This window comes from Cetorhinus maximus, chromosome 13 (assembly GCF_964194155.1).
Source record: "Cetorhinus maximus chromosome 13, sCetMax3.hap1.1, whole genome shotgun sequence".
Classification (NCBI taxonomy): domain Eukaryota; kingdom Metazoa; phylum Chordata; class Chondrichthyes; order Lamniformes; family Cetorhinidae; genus Cetorhinus; species Cetorhinus maximus.
In genome coordinates, this window is record NC_135891.1 from 26,209,972 (window position 1) to 26,228,249 (window position 18,278).

Below are 18,278 nucleotides of genomic sequence, written 5' to 3' on the forward strand. Positions count from 1 at the left end.
TTCCTCCAGTCTTACTCCCTCCCCTCTCCACACTCATTCTTCCCTCCGAACTCCTTCCCTTACATCTTCCATGCCCCTTACACCTACCTCCCCGGTTGCCATCTTCTCCCCTATTACCCCTTCCTCCCCCCCTTACTCCCTCCCCCTACAACCTCTCCCCGACACCTTCATTCCCCCTCCCAACCTCACCCCACCCTGACACCTTCATTCCCCTCTCCCAACCTCACTCCATCTGACACATCTTCCGCTTCCTCTCTGAGTCAATCCTAGACCTTCCTCTCCCAACCCCCAGTGCATCCTCCTCTCCCAAGCACAGCTGAACCTTCCTCTCCAGCCCCTTGACCATCATCCGTTGTGAGCAGACTCTCAACGGTGACTTTCCACCTTCCATGAGCTTCTTTGCAGCAGATCCATGTCCATGAGAATCCACCCAGCATGCCAAGGATGTTCCTCCAATGTGCTGTTGCTGTCGAGCTCCAGCATCTTCTGCTCCTTGGGTGTCCGCGATGTGAGCAAGGCCTTGGCAGTATGTTCCGATTTTTGCATGTCACATTTGTCAAGACGTGTTCTGCAACAGCATGTAATCATACCGACGTGGGCGGACAATTTAGCCGGGGGGGGAGGAGGGACGATTCTGGCGGGCTAACCTTATAATGATATGTAGATGTAATACAATAAGGTTCCTGACATCCGATGGCAAGGAATGTGGCCTGCCTTCGACGGGCTGAGAGGACGATCGCAAACTGGTTTCACGATACCATAAAAGCGATTTCTGACCTTCTCACCATATTGCCCACTACACCACCAAGCACGCCTGACATCAGTGAGCACAGAAAATTCCGCCCTATATTTCTTGCTTTCTGCTTCTAAGGGAATAATCCGCATATTTCTACTGCTAGCTATTCTCCATACTTCATTCAAAAATGAGCAAGGTTAGAGCTCGTGGGCCTACTTTGCCTTGTCGTTCAGCTCCCAGACAACCTTTATCACTAGTTCTATGAAATATTCATTACTGTCTCCACATTTAACAGGCCGCTTTTTTTCACTATTATGGATGATGTAAAGGAGGCTTCAAAATCTCATTCATCGCTCACCCTCACAATCTTCTCAAATCCTATAACTTTGTATTGCAACATAAGAAACAAAGTTCAGAATTTCAGAAATTTAAGCTATTCCAACTCTGAAAACATTGCTTTTTGTCAACAAATTTACCAAGATGTGAAATGATTTATCTGTTCTTGATTACTGAAGTACAGCTTGGCAGTTTCATTCAATGATCTAAAACTTACAGTGTATTTGTACGGTCGGCATTTTACTGTTCTGTGACCTGGCGAATTACAATGCTTGAATCAAGGGATACATTGAAAGTTCCCTGCTAGGGAAGCAAGCGTGGGGCAGGTCACACAATAAATACCATCTCAGCAAAAGTAACTCCAAGGGAGAAGAGATGTGACAGATTAAGGGAACTTCTCACACATACAATATCAAAAATCCACTTTTTAAAAAAAACTCACAACATTGTAGCAACAGAGTGTCTAAGAGATTCACGGAAATTTGGAACAATAAAGGAAAAATAACTGAACCGCAAAAAAACACAATAATTGAACAATACAACCTATGTTTGAAATGGAAACAGATGCAAGGAAAAAAAACAGCACGCAGAGAATGGAACTATATCACAGATAACCTTCAAAATAAAGATCACCGCACCTTACAAAATTAAAATACGTAAAAGAACAAAATGAAAGTTTGCTGAGAAAAGAAGAAAATTTACTTTATGCAAATATGATGTAAAAATAATTGAAGAAAACAAACAGTAGCAGCAGCACCTTTCGCACGATACACAAAAAACAGCCAACCATGTTGATCCAAAGTAATCCTAAATGGGAGATGCATCAACATTACTTTTCTCAGTTTTGATGAAAATTTACAGACCTGAAACATTGGGCTGGATTTTACCAGCCCTCTGGGGACGGGCTAGGGAGTGAAGGGACCAAGAAAATGGTGTGGAAAGGTGAGTGGTAGCGAGCCTGTCTTCTTCACGCCACAACGTCATCTTGCCAGTGGCAACGGTAAGTGGTGGGCGGCCCTCCCAACCAGAGGCCAATGGAGGCATTTAATTGACCACTTAAGGGCTTCTTCACAATGCCACTGGCATCATCAGTGACGGTGGCAGGGGCTGCCACATGGGGACACTGCCAGTGAATCCTGGAGGTCTCCCAGGGACTTGGGAGGCACCCTCCAATTTGGCCCATGGAGACGACCCCCCAGCTCAATGGCCAACCCACGGCAATGCTGCCGCTTCACCTCACCAGCTCCTGCCCACCTCTCCCTCTGCCAGCAGCCTGCCTGACTACCAGTTGCACTGCTGAAGCTGCTGAGCTACCGCCCTCCAATTGGCTGGCAGCCCTATCACTTCTTAATGGGGCGGCTGCCCCGGCTGATGAGTTGCGGCCCTGGGTCCTCCAGGCCGTCAAAGTGGGCTGCATCCCAGCTCTCTGACCTGTTGGCGGGATTCCACTTAATCCAGCCATTAACTCCATTTCTCTCTCTCTACAGATACTGCCATACCTGCTGATTATTTCCAGGATTTTCTGTTTTTGTTTCTTATCAGCACTACTTTGGAATGAGCAACAATAAACATTCATTCCAAAGAAGCTGCAAACTATCAACAGCAAAATCTAGGACCAGTAGAACCTGTAACAATCCTCAGTGAAACTGGATGCCAAGGTTATGCCTCATAAATTAACATTTCATCACGTCGGAATGTTATTGCAATCTAGGAAGTGTGAGAGCGCTGGAATATAACACGATGTGTTTCTACAATTCTTACCTGCAGTACTGTCTGTTCCGCTCTGATTTGGATTCGGGCTGGGACTCTGTGAAGTGGGTGGTGTCGCTTGTTCCCATTGATCCAGCTGGTAGGTTTTTTCTCCATTCACTACAGGCTGTGACGATAAAGTCAGATAAGAAAAAAATCAAGTTTTAAAACAGATAATTCCTTATTTAATGTGTGCATTTTCTTAATTGCCTCTATAATGTCAGAATTTATTTGACACATGGGACCGGTTTAGGAAACCGGAAAATTCAAAGCTAGATAAGAATAATTACCTCCCGTTTGTGGCATAATTCATGCAATGAGTTTTTGGTTCATGTAAGAGATAACACTGGGGCCACGAATTTGCATTGACTGAATCAGTCAAATTGCATTTTGATTAAATATGAACAATGACAGACAGGAAAACAGCCACTGGTCTGTCCAGCCTGTCCACCACAACTATGATGCATAATTATACTCTCACATGCTCTCTGACTCACCCAGAACCATGTACTCTCATGGGAGTTCCAAAAAAAAGATTAAAAATCCAGTCCAATTTGAGAAGAAAAATCTGGGAAATCAATAATAGTTCCAAGACTTCCAAGAATGATATTGCAGGATTTTTTGTTTCGATTTAGAAGTTGAATTCCATGGCTGTGTCTGTAATTCTATGAAAACTGCAAACATGTGGACTCGGTTCCATACAGGTATACAGATACTCCTTTAGCAATGTATTTAATTTATAATCCCTTATGGTTTTAAAATGGAAAATACATAGCAAGGTGGTATGCGATATATACCAATTGGAGTTAAAGGAGTACTGATGGAAGGGACTGGGGATTAGCTTGCTTTTCAGGCAGCTCTGCGCTTTGCCTGCACTAGGAAACAGTCCCAGGATTTGTCAGAATTGGTGTGGGGGCCCTGCAGTTTGAATGTACTGCAGTGGAAAGACAGGAGTTTGGCAGAATGGAGGGGGTCCTTTGATCCAGCAACACTGAAGGGGAATCGGAGGTTTGTTAGGCAGTGGAAGGCAAATCTAAGGTCCAGTACAATTAGGGGCTGGCTCAGCAGTGCATTCGCAGGACTGATTCATAACTCCCAAAAACAAGTGGGTTGGAGTCGGATGAGATGTGAAAACATTAAAAATCTCAAACCCAACCCCAACCCACATCCGAATCACCCACATCCAGGTTTTACAAAGACGGGACAAGGGGTGGGCAGCCAATGCGGTCCCAGGGGATTTGGCTATGTGGCTGATAACCTCTAATTAAACAGTGGCTGGCCAGGTTTCTCATACACCGGTGAGGATAGCTTCAGGGAGAAGTTAAGCACTTAACCCCAGCCTCGCCAGTCTCCTCTGCCATACACCGCCCTCACCCAGGGTCAAAGATTTGGCCACTGCCCACCCCAGCCCTCATCCCCCTCAACATCCCCTACACTAGCAGGAACAAGTAACTTACCTTCACATGCAGTCCACTCTGGCCCTGTCCAACTGGAAGCCAAGCCTATCAATCAAGCTGACTTCAAAGCAGGGAATCTGTCAAACCTAAACAATGTATTCTGCGTGGTCAAAACTCCACATCATGTGGAGAAACTCGAAATTCCAGGCTTCCCAACAGAAACCCCATGGCCCTGCCTATGCAGCCCACTCCTGTCAAGTTTTAGCCCTTAATGTCTTTCAAAAATGAAGGCAAGAGCAGCACTTGGGCCTGACATCAATGAGTAGGAATATGAGAGGTTCCATATCTGGCAGCACGAATGCATGTCAATGAACGAATTTTGCAAACAATTAACTTAATTTTTTAGCAATTGGTTCCTGGAGACTTACATGTCAGGATTGAGTCTTGAAATCTGTCCTCTAGCTTTTCTTTAAATAATTTTGAAAAGCAACTGAACACAAATTGCTAGAAAACTACTCCAAAATTCAGCTATTGAATCGTACTAATGCATCCTCTAGAGGCTAAGACTGTGCAGTCAGCATTCAGGTAACAGCATCAAGACTCTGGGTCAAAATATCATAGCCAATTTCAGGCATAGAATGATGTTGGGACATTCAACCATAAAAATTAATGGTGGCATTAAAACTATAACAGAAGATGTAATGCCTGCATTTAATAATGCTTGTGAAATATGTAAATTGTGTTTACAATTTAAAATAAGCATTTTTTGATTTCTTTCAAATTTTGTTTATGTCATTACTTTAGACATTAGAAATTTCAATTACTGAGCAAAAAGTGTCAACAAAAATTTACAGGAAGTATTTTGAACAGTTTGTGAGAAAAGATAACACAGTAGTGTCTAGTGGGCAGAGCCTTAATTGCAAATGACAAGAGCCAAAGAACATGGGCCAGGATTTCCCGGTCAGCAAGTGGGGGGGGGGTGCAGGGGGGACCCGGGACCCGCTCGCTGACACATAAAATGGGTGCAGGATGACGTTGGACGGAACTCCCGATGTCACCCCGCCTCATTTCAATTTTTAGGTCGGCGGGGGCTCAGCCAAATGAGCTGTGCGCCCGCCAACCTGTCAACGGCCAATTGAGGCCATTAATAAAACAAAATTAGATAATTGACAGGGCTGCCCTGGCAGGCTTCAGAGAAAGCATGAAACTTCATCCACGGGCGGGATGAGGTTTTATGCAGGTTTTTAGAAATTTAATGAAAGTTAAACTAAAAGTGATGGAAACGTCCCAACTCATGTGACACTGTCACATGAGGGGACATGTCAGGGAAATTTTATTTTTCTGTTTTTAGCATTTTTAAATGTGGAGCCGATCTCCCTGAGGCAGCACTTAGCCTCAGGGAGATGAATGCGCTCTTTCATGCGCATGCGCGAAAGAGTGCACTCTCAGCTCAGGGAATCCCCCCCCCCCCCCGGCACAGGGAGCGCATAGTAGACCTTAATTTGCCTGTCCACGTAAAGTGGCAGCGTGCCCCCGATTGGAGGAGTGTCTCTAATCGCCCGCTCCTGAACTTTCCCCCAGACGGGGGGAAAATTCTGGCCATGGTGTTTTCTATTATAAACGTGGATATAAGAATTTATAATGGAAAAGGTAACAAGATTCTGTGACAAAACAAGTGACAACAGGAAGAATATATCCTGCATAAGAATATATTTTAATTTAAATATTTATATATATTCGTCTGCTCAGATTTTAGCATTAAATTTCCGTCATCGCCTGTGGTTAAAAATTAAATGTTGAAAGGGTGGCATTCTTTTAGCTTCCACTATAGCGATTTTAAATATAAACATAAAGATTTCTTGTGCCATGACTCATTGATAGTCTAGAGTCTGCAGCACAATTGCAACATTCAGCTGCTAAGATGGAGCTGTGTTTAATCAACTTATCTCTTTGAAGCCTGCTCTGTTGTAATGTTGTTTGGTGCCTCACTAAGAGGCCTGGAAGTTGTATGGTTGAACTTAAACCGTCTATTGGTAACCCATAAATATGTACATCTCCAAGGTACAGCCCTACAAGGCTTTCACGATGCTGGCCTCTTCCAGACTCCAGTACATACAGCCTACCATCATGTGCTTCTCTACATCACTATGTGGGCGGTACCATTTCCCCAGGCTCAGTTTCACACCCTTACGCCCTCACCTCAATGAATTTCAGGCTCGGCACGATGCTGAACTTTTCTTCCGCCGCCTTCGTCTCCGTGCTCACTTCTTTGGGCAGGAGTCCTCTCCCCGTTCAACGGATCCTTTTACCCGCCTCCAATATTCTCCCTCCACCTGGACCCCTCCCTCTGGATTCTTACCTTCTCTTGATCTTTTCATTGAGAACTGTCGGCGTGACATCAGTCGTCTCAATTTCTCTGCTCCTCTCACCCACTCTAATCTCTGAATCTCTGAACTTGCTGCACTCCGTTCTCTCAGGTCCAACCCTGACATTGTCATCAAACCTACTGACAAAGGTGGTGCTGTTGTTATCTGGCGCACTGACCTCTATCTCGCAGAGGCTGAGCGTCAACTCGCAGACACTTCCTCCTACCTCCCCCTGGACCATGACCCCACCACTGAACATCAAGCCATTGTTTCCAGGACTGTTACTGACCTCATCTCCTCTGGAGATCTTCCTTCCAAAGCTTCCAACCTTATAGCCTCCCAACCTCGGACGGCCCACTTCTACCTCCTACCCAAAACCCACAAACAGGACTGACCCGGCAGACCGATCGTGTCAGCCTGCTCCTGCCCCACCGAACTCATTTCTTGCTATCTTGACTCCATTCTCTCTCCCCTTGTCCAGTCCCTTCCCACCTACATCCGTGATTCCTCTGACACCCTACATCATATCAACAATTTCCAGTTCCTTGGCCCCAACCGCCTCCTCTTCACCATGGACGTCCAATCCCTCTACACCTCCATCCCCCACCGGGATGGTCTGAGCGCTCTCCGCTTCTTCCGTGAACAAAGGCCCGAACAATCCCCATCCACCACTACTCTCCTCCGTCTGGCTGAACTTGTTCTCACACTGAACAATCTCTACTTAAACTCCTCTCACTTCCTCCAAATAAAAGGTGTGGCTGTGGGTACCCGCATGGGCCCCAGTTATGCCTGTCTCTTTATGGGGTATGTGGAACATTCCTTGTTCCAGTCCTACTCCAGCCCCCACACAACTCTTTCTCTGGTACATTGATGATTGCTTCGGTGCTGCTTCATGGTCTCGTCTGGACCTGGAAAAATTGATTAATTTTGCTTCCAATTTCCACCCCCCCATCATTTTCACATGGTCCATCTCTGACACTTCCCTTCCCTTCCTTGACCTCTCTGTCTCAATTTCTGGTGATAGACTGTCCACCAATATTCATTACAAGCCTACCGACTCCCACAGCTACCTCGAGTACAGCTCCTCACACCCCGCTTCCTGTAAGGATTCCATCCCATTCTCTCAGTTCCTTCGCCTCTGTTGCATCTGTTCTGATGATGCCACTTTCAAAAACAGTTCCTCTGACATGTCTTCCTTCTTCCTTAACCGAGGTTTTCCACCCATGGTGGTTGACAGGGCCCTCAACCGTGTCCGGCCCATCTCCCGCACATCCGCCCTCACACCTTCCTCTCCCTCCCAGAGCCATGATAGGGTCCCCCTTGTCCTCACTTATCACCCCACCGGCCTCCGCATTCAAAGGATCATCCTCCGTCATTTCCGCCAAATCCAGCATGAAGCCACCACCAAACACATTTTCACTGCGCACCACAACCACCCCCCCCCCGGCGGCATTCCGCAGGGATCGTTCCCTCTGGGACACCCTGGTCCACTCCTCCATCACCTCCTACACCTCAACCCCCTCCCACAGCACCTTCCCATGCAACCGCAGAAGGTGCAACACCTGCCCCTTTACTTCCCCTCTCCTCACCATCCAAGGGCCCAAACACTCCTTTCAAGTGAAGCAGCATTTCACTTGCACTTCCCTCAATTTAGTCTACTGCATTCGCTGCTCCCAATGCAGTTTCCTCTACATTAGAGAGACCAAACGCAGACTGGGTGACCACTTTGCGGAACACCTTCGGTCTGTCCGCAAGCATGACCCAGACCTCCCTGTCACCTGCCATTTCAACACTCCACCCTGCTCTCATGCCCACATGTCCGTCCTTGGCCTGCTGCAATGTTCCAGTGAAGCTCAACGTAAACTGGAGGAACAGCACCTCATCTTCTGACTAGGCACTTTACAGCCTTTCGGACTGAATATTGAGTTCAACAATTTTAGATCATGAACTCTCTCCTCCATCCCCACCTCCTTTCCGATCCCCATTTTTTCCAATAATTTATAAAGATTTTTCTTTTCCCACCTATTTCCATTATTTTTAAATGTATTTCCATCCATTGTTTTATCTCTTTTAGCCTATTTCTATCCCTTCCCCCTACCACGGCTATCTGTACCTTGCTCATCCTGCTTTCTACCCGTAATGTCACCTATTAGCACATTCCTTAGATAATATCACCACCTTCAACACCTCTTTGTCCTTTTGTCTATGACATCCTTTGGCTATCTCCACCTATCACTGGCCCTCTATCCAGCTCTACTTGTCCCGCCATCCCCTTAAACCAGCTTATATTTCTCCTCTTTTCTATTTTTCCTTAGTTCTGTTGAAGAGTCATACGGACTCGAAACGTTAACTGTGTTCCTCTCCGCAGATGCTGTCAGACCTGCTGAGTTTTTCCAGGTATTTTTGTTTTTGCTTTGGATTTCCAGCATCCTCAGTTTTTTGCTTTTATCCACATTAACCTTGCTCTGTCAAAGACCCTTATATTACATGCTTAAGAGGAAATGGTCTAAATAATAAACTTAAGTAATTGTAGCTGATTGAAAATGTCTGAGGTTAATTTGAGGGCTTAAGTGAATGTCTGGCTTAAGATCATAGAGACAAAATGAAATACCTGCTTTAAAATAATCACTGTACATCTGTGACAAAGTGTGGCATTTCAAAGTGCCAAGTGTGCAATTCAGCAAGCTAAGTATGGACTATTGACAATCAGTAGTATAATAAAGCTATATTTAGACATTGTTACTTTAATAAAAGACAGGGATAAAAGGAGCGTGGCTAAAGTAAATTACTGTGTATTTGAAGGCCAAGAGAGAGATTAAGTGAAATAAAAGCAAAATACTGCAGATGCTGGAAATCTGAAACAAAAACAAAAATAGCTGGAAAAACTCAGCAGGTCTGACAGCATCTGCGAAGAGGAACACAGTTAACATTGCGAGTCCGTATGACTCTTCATCAGAACTAAAGAAATATAGAAATGTGGTGAAATATAAACTGGTAGAGGGGGGTGGGACAGGTAGAGCTGGATAGAGGGCCAGTGATTGGTGGAGGCAAAGAAGAGATTGCCAAATATTCACTCCCTCCACCACCGACGCACAGTAGCAACAGTGAGTACTATGTACAAGGTTCACTGCAGGAATTCACCAAGGCTCCTTCGTCAGCACCTTCCAAACCCAAGATCGCTACCATCTGGAAGGACAAGGGCAGCAGATAGATGGGAACACCATCACCTGGAAGTTCCCCTCCAAGTCACTCACCTTCCTAACTTGGAAATATATTGCCGTTCCTTCACTGTCACTGGATCAAAATCCTGGAACTCCCTTCCTAACAGCACTGTGGGTGTACCTACACCACATGGGCTGCAATGGTTCAACAAGGCAGCTCATCGCCACCTTCTCAAGGGCAACTAGGGATGGGCAATAAATGCTGGCCTAGCCAGTGAAGCCCACATCCCCTGAATGAATAAAAAAAAAAGGCCTTTTGCCCCTCGAATGTACTTCAAGTTGATCTCCAGATGAAGCACCAATTCAAGACCACTCTGCTACTTGCTCAGTGTATCCCTCCCTATGTATGGGTAGTTGTGAAGTTAGTAAGGGGGACTTTCAGACCTTTGATTTATAAACATCTCCAGTCTGTCTGTTATTCAATCTACATCAAATCGGAGCTAAATTGGAATTTGCAATTCAACTGTAATTAATAGATTAGTGTTCTACTTGTAATTTCAGCAGCAGGCACAGAGTATAGTGGAATGTGCAACAATCCTGAGGTGCGGGGGTGTGGGAAACTCAATGCAAACTAATCAAATTTGCAGACGGCATTCCAAGAAGGCATGTCAGAACCAGAGTAGGCAGCTCTGAAATTGCAGCATGCGTTGGCTAAAATATGCAAAAAGACAGAGTGACTACAGCAGATCCAATTTAATGCAGACAAGTGTTAAGTACTGAACATAGGAGAAAAAATAAATGCACATGTACTCCATGAATGTTCAAAAAGTGAAAAAAAAATCTAGGCATCTTAGTAGGTGCCACTCAACCCCTCCAATCAATGCAGAGCAGCAACTGACAAAGCCAAAACAATCCTGAACTGCAAAGTTAAAACAATAAAATGCAAGTGGTTACCAACAATGAAGTCAGCGAGACCACATTTTGAGCATTCCATACAATGCTGTTTACCAAGGCAAAGACACTCAAATGATGGAGGCAGTCCAGAGGCAAACCACAAGGAAATTAAAAATCTTCTTTCAGTAAAAGTGACCATGTTGAATTGTCATAAAACTCAACTGGGGAAAGAAACCTGTCAATGTTACTCACTCTGGCTCCAGTCCCACAGCAATATGGTTGACTCTTAACTGTCCTTTCAAGTGGCCTAACAAGCCATTCAGTACATTAACCACATCGACTGTAGCGGTACAAAAAGGTGGCCCACCCCCACCTTCCCATGTCTGCTAAGGGTGACCAATAAATGTCAGCCCCGCCAGTGATGTCCACATCCTGAGTGTCAATGTCATTGTTAAGGTTAAGGGAAACTGGTGATGGGTATTTGAGCCATATAAATAGGGGATAGCTGGGACATTGGCTATGTGGGTGCAGAGCTGTGAGACTGAACAAATCAATAAACTCTCTCAATAAAGAAAAGTTCTGTGTCTTGGTTTCTGCTTCACCAATCAGTTTGGATCCTGTTAACAATAAGAATTTTTTTTAAAAATAAGTGTAGTTGTGAAGTATTTTGGTGTGATCCAAGGACCATCCCTCCCATTGTGTTGTCAAGTGTACAGAAATAAAAAGATGAAAAAATTAACACAATTAAAGCCATGCTTTATGATGAACCACTCTCAATAACATTGGTTCAGTCTTAGCTAGAATATTGAGCCCAATTCTGAGAACCGTACTTCAGGAAGGATGTGAAAGCTTTAAAGACGGTGCAGAAAAGATTTATAAGAGTAGTTCCAGAGCTGAGGAACTTCAGTTACAAGGATAGATTGAGAAGCTGGGGTTGTTCTCCTTCAAGAAGAGAAGGCTGAAAGAAGGTTTGGTAGAAATGTTCAAAATTGTCAGGGGTCTAGATAGAGTAGATAAAGAGAAACTGTTCCCACTAACAGAAGGGTCGAGAACCAGAAAATTTAAGGTGGTGGGGAAAGAACCAAAAGCAATAGGAGAAAACAATTTTTTAACAAAACTAGTGATTAGAATCTGCAATGCACTGCCTGAGAGGGTAATGGAGATAGATTCAATTGTGACTTTCAAAAGGCAATTGGATAAGCACCTGAACATAAAAATTTGCTGAATTACAGAGAAGAAGTGGGGTAGTGGAACTAGCTGAATTGCTCTTGCAGAGAGCTGAAGCAGACTTGACAAGTTAAATGGCCTCCTTCTGTTCTGTAACTCATTCTACGGGCGAAATTTTACGGCAGCGGGATTTACGTTCCCGCCGAAGTCAATGGGGTTTAGAATGTCTCGCTGGCTTATTTAATTATCAACCTTATATAAGGCGCAAATGTACTCAGTAGCAGATGATCTTTGCAAATAGTTAATATATCACTACCTTTTATGAAGGACAAAAGAACTTTCCTCCTTTATACTTAAAAAAAATTAGAATCATAGGGCAGAATTTTAGGGCCCCGTTTCGGCGGGGACAGGGCCATAAAATTCTGCCCTATGATTCTAATTTTTTTTTAAGTATAAAGGAGGAAAGTCCTTTTGTCCTTCATAAAAGGTAGTGATATATTAACTATTTGCAAAGATCATCTGCTACTGAGTACATTTGTGCCTTATATAAGGCTGATAATTAAATAAGCCAGCAGATGTGCAAACAACAAATCAAATAAAATTACCAGTTAACATCAACAGTTACAACCCTACATGGTATCCAACCTGCTCTAAAGTTTGCTGAGAGGAAAGCTGGATAAGGCCTGAAAGCAGGCACAGAGATCGTGATGTGTGATGAACTCACCTGATTGTTCAAAAGCAGGCAACATGCAAACTTCATGCTGCCTCATCATTTACAGAATTGTAGTTTACAGCCAGCGCTAAATGTGCTGTTGAGTGGCTGCACGCCTGAGTGCAAAATCATGAAAAGCTAGCCTGTGCTAATGTTAGGAAATAGAGATAGTTTAAGTATGTCATATTTGTATTTGTGGGTGTTAGTAATGAATATTAGCTTTAAAGTTTAATTTGTATTTCTGTATCTGTGAGTTGAGAGGTCAAATGGAGTTTTAGTTTCACTTTAAAAGGTTGCTTGCATATCTAATGAGGCATTCACAACTGCTATAAGGTAAAGGTAAACACATGAAAGTAGAAAAACAATGTTGTTGCCTAATAACAGGGGGCTAGATAAGCAGGTTCCTCCCATAGACATACACACAGAAGAAAGACCGCAGTTTGATTTGGAAGCTGTTGGAGTTCAGCTGGTTTTGGAGTTGCTGCCAGGAGAGACTGGAGCAAAGGGGACAGATAGAAGTCCCAAGCTATAGAAAAACCCTAAAACTCCAGGACAGTGGAAGAGGGGAAAGTCCAAAGGAGACATTGTAGCTAAAGAAAGGACAGGAACCTGGGAAAAGGACCTGTTAAGTGAAGTTAAGAGTGAGGGGCAGAGAGAAAGGCTCCAAGCTTCAGGTTTAAATTGAAGAACAGCTGGCAAGAAGGCCCAAAGAGACAACTGGAGGTCTGTAATTCTTTGCTATGGGCATGTGAAGCAGTGGTGTACTGTTAAGGCTGAGTTGGTGAGAGGGAGTGCATGGAAGACAGTCTGAGTGCATGTGGTGACCCAGGGAAGAGGAACATCAGAGGAGAGTTCAAAACACGAGGAGGACTTTAGATTCATGGTTCATTGAGACTGGCTCTGGTGGATATGGGACCTGTACAGGCCAGACGGGTTGCACCTGAACAAAGCCAGGACCAACTTCCTTGTAGGCGGCTTGCTAGTGCTATTGAGGAGGTTTTAAACAACTTGGCATGGGAATGGGAACCAGAAGGCAACATTAGAGAGGAAAAGCATGGTGTCCAAAGAAGTGGGACAGATAGATAGCAAAAGAGTAGGAAATAGTACGGTTATTTGATGGGATCAGAGTAAGAGGGAATGCAATTAAGATTTAAATTATTTTTACAGTGCATGAAATTGAAGGGTGCTTTTCTGAATGGAGAGCTGTGACTAGTGGAGTTCCGCAGGGATCAGTGCTGGGACCTTTGCTGTTTGTAGTATACATAAATGATTTGGAGGAAAATGTAACTGGGCTAATTAGTAAGTTTGCAGATGACACTAAGGCTGGAGGAGTTGCAGATAGTGAAGAGGATTGTCAAAGGATACAACGGGATATAGATCGGTTGGAATCTTAGGTGGAGAAATGGCAGATGGAGTGTAATCCGGACAACTGCGAGGTAATGCATTTTGGAAGGTCTAATACAGGCAGGAATCATACAGTAAATGGCAGAACCCTTAAGTGCATCAACGGGCAGAGGGATCTGGGTGTACAGGTCCACAGGTCACTGAAAGTGGCAACGCAGGTGGTAGGGGTATTGAGTATAAAAGCTGGGAAGTCATGCCGCAGCTGTATAGAACCTTGGTTAGGCCACACTTGGAATATTGCGTGCAATTCTGGTCACCACATTACCAGAAGGATATGGAGGCATTGGAGAGGGTGCAGAGGAGATTTACTAGGATGCTGCCTGGTCTGGAGGTTATTAGCTATGAGGAGAGGTTGGAGAAACTTGGATTGTTCTCACTAGAGCGACAGAGATTGAGGGGCGACTTGATAGAAGTTTACAAAATTATGAGTGGCATGGACAGAGTAGATAGAAGCTTTTTCCCAGGGTGGAAGAGTCAATTACTAGGGGACATAGATTTAAGGTGGGAGGAGAAAACTATAGAGGAGATGTGCGAGGCAAGTTTTTTACGCAGAGGGTAGTGAGTGTCTGGAATTCGCTGCCAGAGGAGGTGGTGGAAGCAGGTACGATAGTGGTGTTTAAGAGGCAGCTTGACAAATACATGAATGGGATGGGAATAGAGGGATACGGACCCCGGAAGTGCAAAATGCTTTAGTTGACGGGCAATATGATCGGCGTAGGCTTGGAGGGCCGAAGGGCCTGTTCCTGTGCTGTACTTTTCTTTGTTCTTTGAAAGCACGGAGTGTGGGGTAAGAACAGCTGGTGAGCTGCAGGTGCCGGTAGCCAGCTGGGAGTATGATGTTGTGGTGATAATAGTGACCTAGTTCAAAACAGAGCAGGGCTCCATATTAAATATTCCTAGATACAAGCTGTTTAGGAAAGATAGAGAAGGAAAGTAAGAAGGACAGGTAGCGGTATTGATTAAGGAGAATATTACAATGATGGAGAGAAAAGATGTCCTCGAAGGTTCAAGGACAAAATCTATTTGGTCGGAGCAAAGAAACAATAGAGGCACTATTACGGAGATAAAAACAAAAAACTACTGCGGATGCTGGAAATCCAAAACAAAAACAGAATTACCTGGAAAAACTCAGCAGGTCTGGCAGCATCGGTGGAGAAGAAAAGAGTCGACGTTTCGAGTCCACATGACCCTTTAACAGAACTGAGTGTAGTTAGGAGAGGGGTGAAATATAAGCTGGTTTAAGGTGGGGGGGCGGGGGGAGAGAAGTTGAGGGTAGGGTGGTTGTAGGGACAAGCAAGCAGTGATAGGAGCAGATGTCTGTGACATCTTTTGATTATCTGCTCCTATCACTGCTTGCTTGTCCCTACAACCATCCCAACATCAACTTCTCTCCCCCCGCCCCCCACTTTAAACCAGCTTATATTTCACCCCTCTCCTAACTACACTCAGTTCTGTTGAAGGGTCATGTGGACTCAAAACGTCGACTCTTTTCTTCTCCACCGATGCTGCCAGTCCTGCTGAGTTTTTCCAGGTAATTCTGTTTTTGTTTAGGCACTATTACGGGTCTATTCTGCAGGCCACACACTAGTGGGAAACTTATAAAGGAACAAATTTGCAAGGAAATTGCAGAGAGGTGTAAAAGCCATAAAGTAGTTATATTGGGAGACTTTAATTATCTTAATATAGACTTGAGGTAATAATAGTATAAAGGGAGAAGAGAGGGAAGACATTTTCAAGTGTGATAGGAGAATTTTCTACATCAGTATGTTTCCAGTTGCATGAGAAAGAAGGCATCGCTGAATCTGGATCAGGGAACAAGGTGGATCAAGTAGATCACGTGTCAGTCAGGGAACATTTATGGTACAGTGATCATAGTATTATAAGGTTTAGGTTAGTTATGGAAAAGGATGTGAAACATTCGAGTGCAAAAATTATTAACTGGGGGACAACCAATTGCAATGTGGCGAGAATGGATCTGGTCCAGGTAAAGTGGAATCAAAGATTGGGAGGCAAAACTGCAATTGAACAATAGGCTGCCTTTAAAGAAGAGATAATTTGGATACAGTCACGGTACATTTCCACGAGGTGGGAAAGGTAGGACAAACAAAGCCAGAGCTTCCCTTGGTGATGAAAGACCTTAAGATGAAACAGAAAAAGGGTGCATATGACAAATGTCAGGTTGATAATACAAGTGAGAACCAAGCTGGGTATAGGAAGTTCAGAGGGGAAGTGAAAAAACAAAGATGAAAAGCAAAAACAGGGTATGAAAAGAGACTGTCAGCCAACAAGCAAGAAAATGCTGCCAAAGTCATTGTGAAAGAGGATGTAGTTGAGACGCTGGATGGGAGGAGTTATTAGAAAAGCTGCCTGTGCTTAAAGTTGATAATTCATCAGGACTGGATCAGATGTGCACAAGGATACTGAGGGAACAAAGGGTAGAAATTGTAGAAGCACTGGCCATAAACTTCCAATCCTCCACAGATAGAGGAGTGGTGCCAGAGGACTAGAGAATTGCAAATATTACACCTTTGTTCAAAAACACAGCAACTACAGACCAGTCAGTTTACTCTCAGTGGTGGGTAAGCTTTTAGAAACAATAATCCAGCACAAAATTAACAGTCACTTGGACAAGTATGGATTAATTAAGGAAGATGAACACGGTTTTGTTTAGGGAAAATTGTGCTTGATTAACATGATTGAGTTTTTCCCTGAGGTAACAGAGAGGGTTGATAAGGGTAATGTGGTTGATGAAGTGTACATGGACTTCCAAAAGGCATTTGATGAAGTGCCACATAACGGGCTTATCAACAAAGCTGAAGCCCATGGAATAAAGGGGACAGTGGCAGCATGGATACGAAGTTGGTGAGTGAAAGGAAATGGGGAACTGGTGAACAATTGTTGGTGAGTTGGGTTCCTATGGGGCCGGAATTAGGACCACTGCTTTTCTTGATCTATGTTATATGACCTAGAATTGGGTGTGCAGGGCACAATTTCAAAATTTGCAGATGGCACTAAACTTGCAAGTATTATGAACTGTGAGGAGGATAGTGATGGGAAAATGACGTAGAGAGACTGGTGGAATGGGTGGACACGTGGCAGATGAAATTTAATGCAGAGAAGTGTGGAGTGCTACATTCTTGGAGAAAGAATGAAGAAAGACAATGTGAAATAAAGTGGATGCAGGAGCAGAGGAACCTGGGGGTATATGTGCACAAATCATTGAAGGTGGAGGGGCAGGTTGAGAAAGTGCTTAATAAAGCATATGGGATCGCGGGCTTCATAAATACAGGCATTGAATACAAAAGCAAGGAAGTTATGCTGAACCTTTATGCAATACTGGTTCGCCCGCAGTGAGAGTATTCTGCCCAATTCTGAGCATCACACTTTAGGAAGGATGTGAAGGCAATGGAGAGAATGCAGAAAAGATTTGCGAGAATGGTTCCAGGGATGAGGGACTTCAGTTACGTGGATAGATTGGTGAAGCTGGGGCTATTCTCTTTAGAGAAAAGAAGGTTGAGAGGTGATTTGATAGAGGTGCTCAAAATCAGGAGGGGTGTGCACAGAGTAAAACAGGGTGAAACTGTTCCCGCTGGCAGAAGGGTTGAGAACCAGAGGACACTTTTTTAAGCTTTATGGCAAAAAAGAGCCAGAGACGACACGAGGTAAAAATGTTTTTACACAGCGAGAGGTTAGAATCTGGAATGTACTGGCTGAGAGTGTGGTGGAGGCAGATTCTATCATGGCTTTCAAAAGGGAAATGGATAAATATCTGAAGAGAAAACATTTGCAGGGCAATGGGGAAAAGGTGGGGGAATGGGATTAGCTGAGTTCTTACAGACAGCTGGCACAAACACGGTGAGCCAAATGGTCTCTTTCTGTGCTCTAACCATTCAATGAATCAATGATTCTTCTATGAAACCAAAGCATTTGGAGACAGATTTTAAGACCTTCTATCCATAGATCATACCGAAGGAGTGTCTTATTGTCAGGACTGTTGTTCTACAAATGAGACATTAAACTGAAGTTTCATCTGCCTGTTTGTATGAACATAAAAAAATTTTGTGACGCTGTTCAAACAGGATCATAAATCATGGGTTTCATTTTTTTCAAGATTTGAAGTGGGTGGGGGACAGTGGAACAAAGAAATTATATGCTTCAGTGCTGATATCTCAGAAGCTCTAACTCAAACATTAAAGCACCTACATACTTTATCTAATGCAAGATAATCCCAGAAAATCTATTCACTATGTTTGAACACCTGGATTATTGTCCAGTAGTTGATGTCGAACTCTGTTCTCCTTGGTGGCAAATTGCCAAACATACAGATCCTTCAGTGTATTGTATACTCTTGTTGGG

General features: G+C 44.0%; 1 protein-coding gene across 3 annotated transcripts in view; it reads right to left on the reverse strand.

The window, feature by feature from the left end:
- The window catches only part of LOC144688497 (DNA (cytosine-5)-methyltransferase 3B-like), a 338,320-nt gene that overhangs the window by 273,157 nt on the left and 46,885 nt on the right, over positions 1-18,278 (reverse strand). For all 3 annotated transcript variants that reach the window (XM_078555140.1, XM_078555141.1, XM_078555142.1), the window contains one exon: positions 2,834-2,948. In XM_078555140.1, coding sequence (XP_078411266.1) covers positions 2,834-2,948 — 115 coding nt within the window. The remainder of the gene's footprint in view (positions 1-2,833; positions 2,949-18,278) is intronic.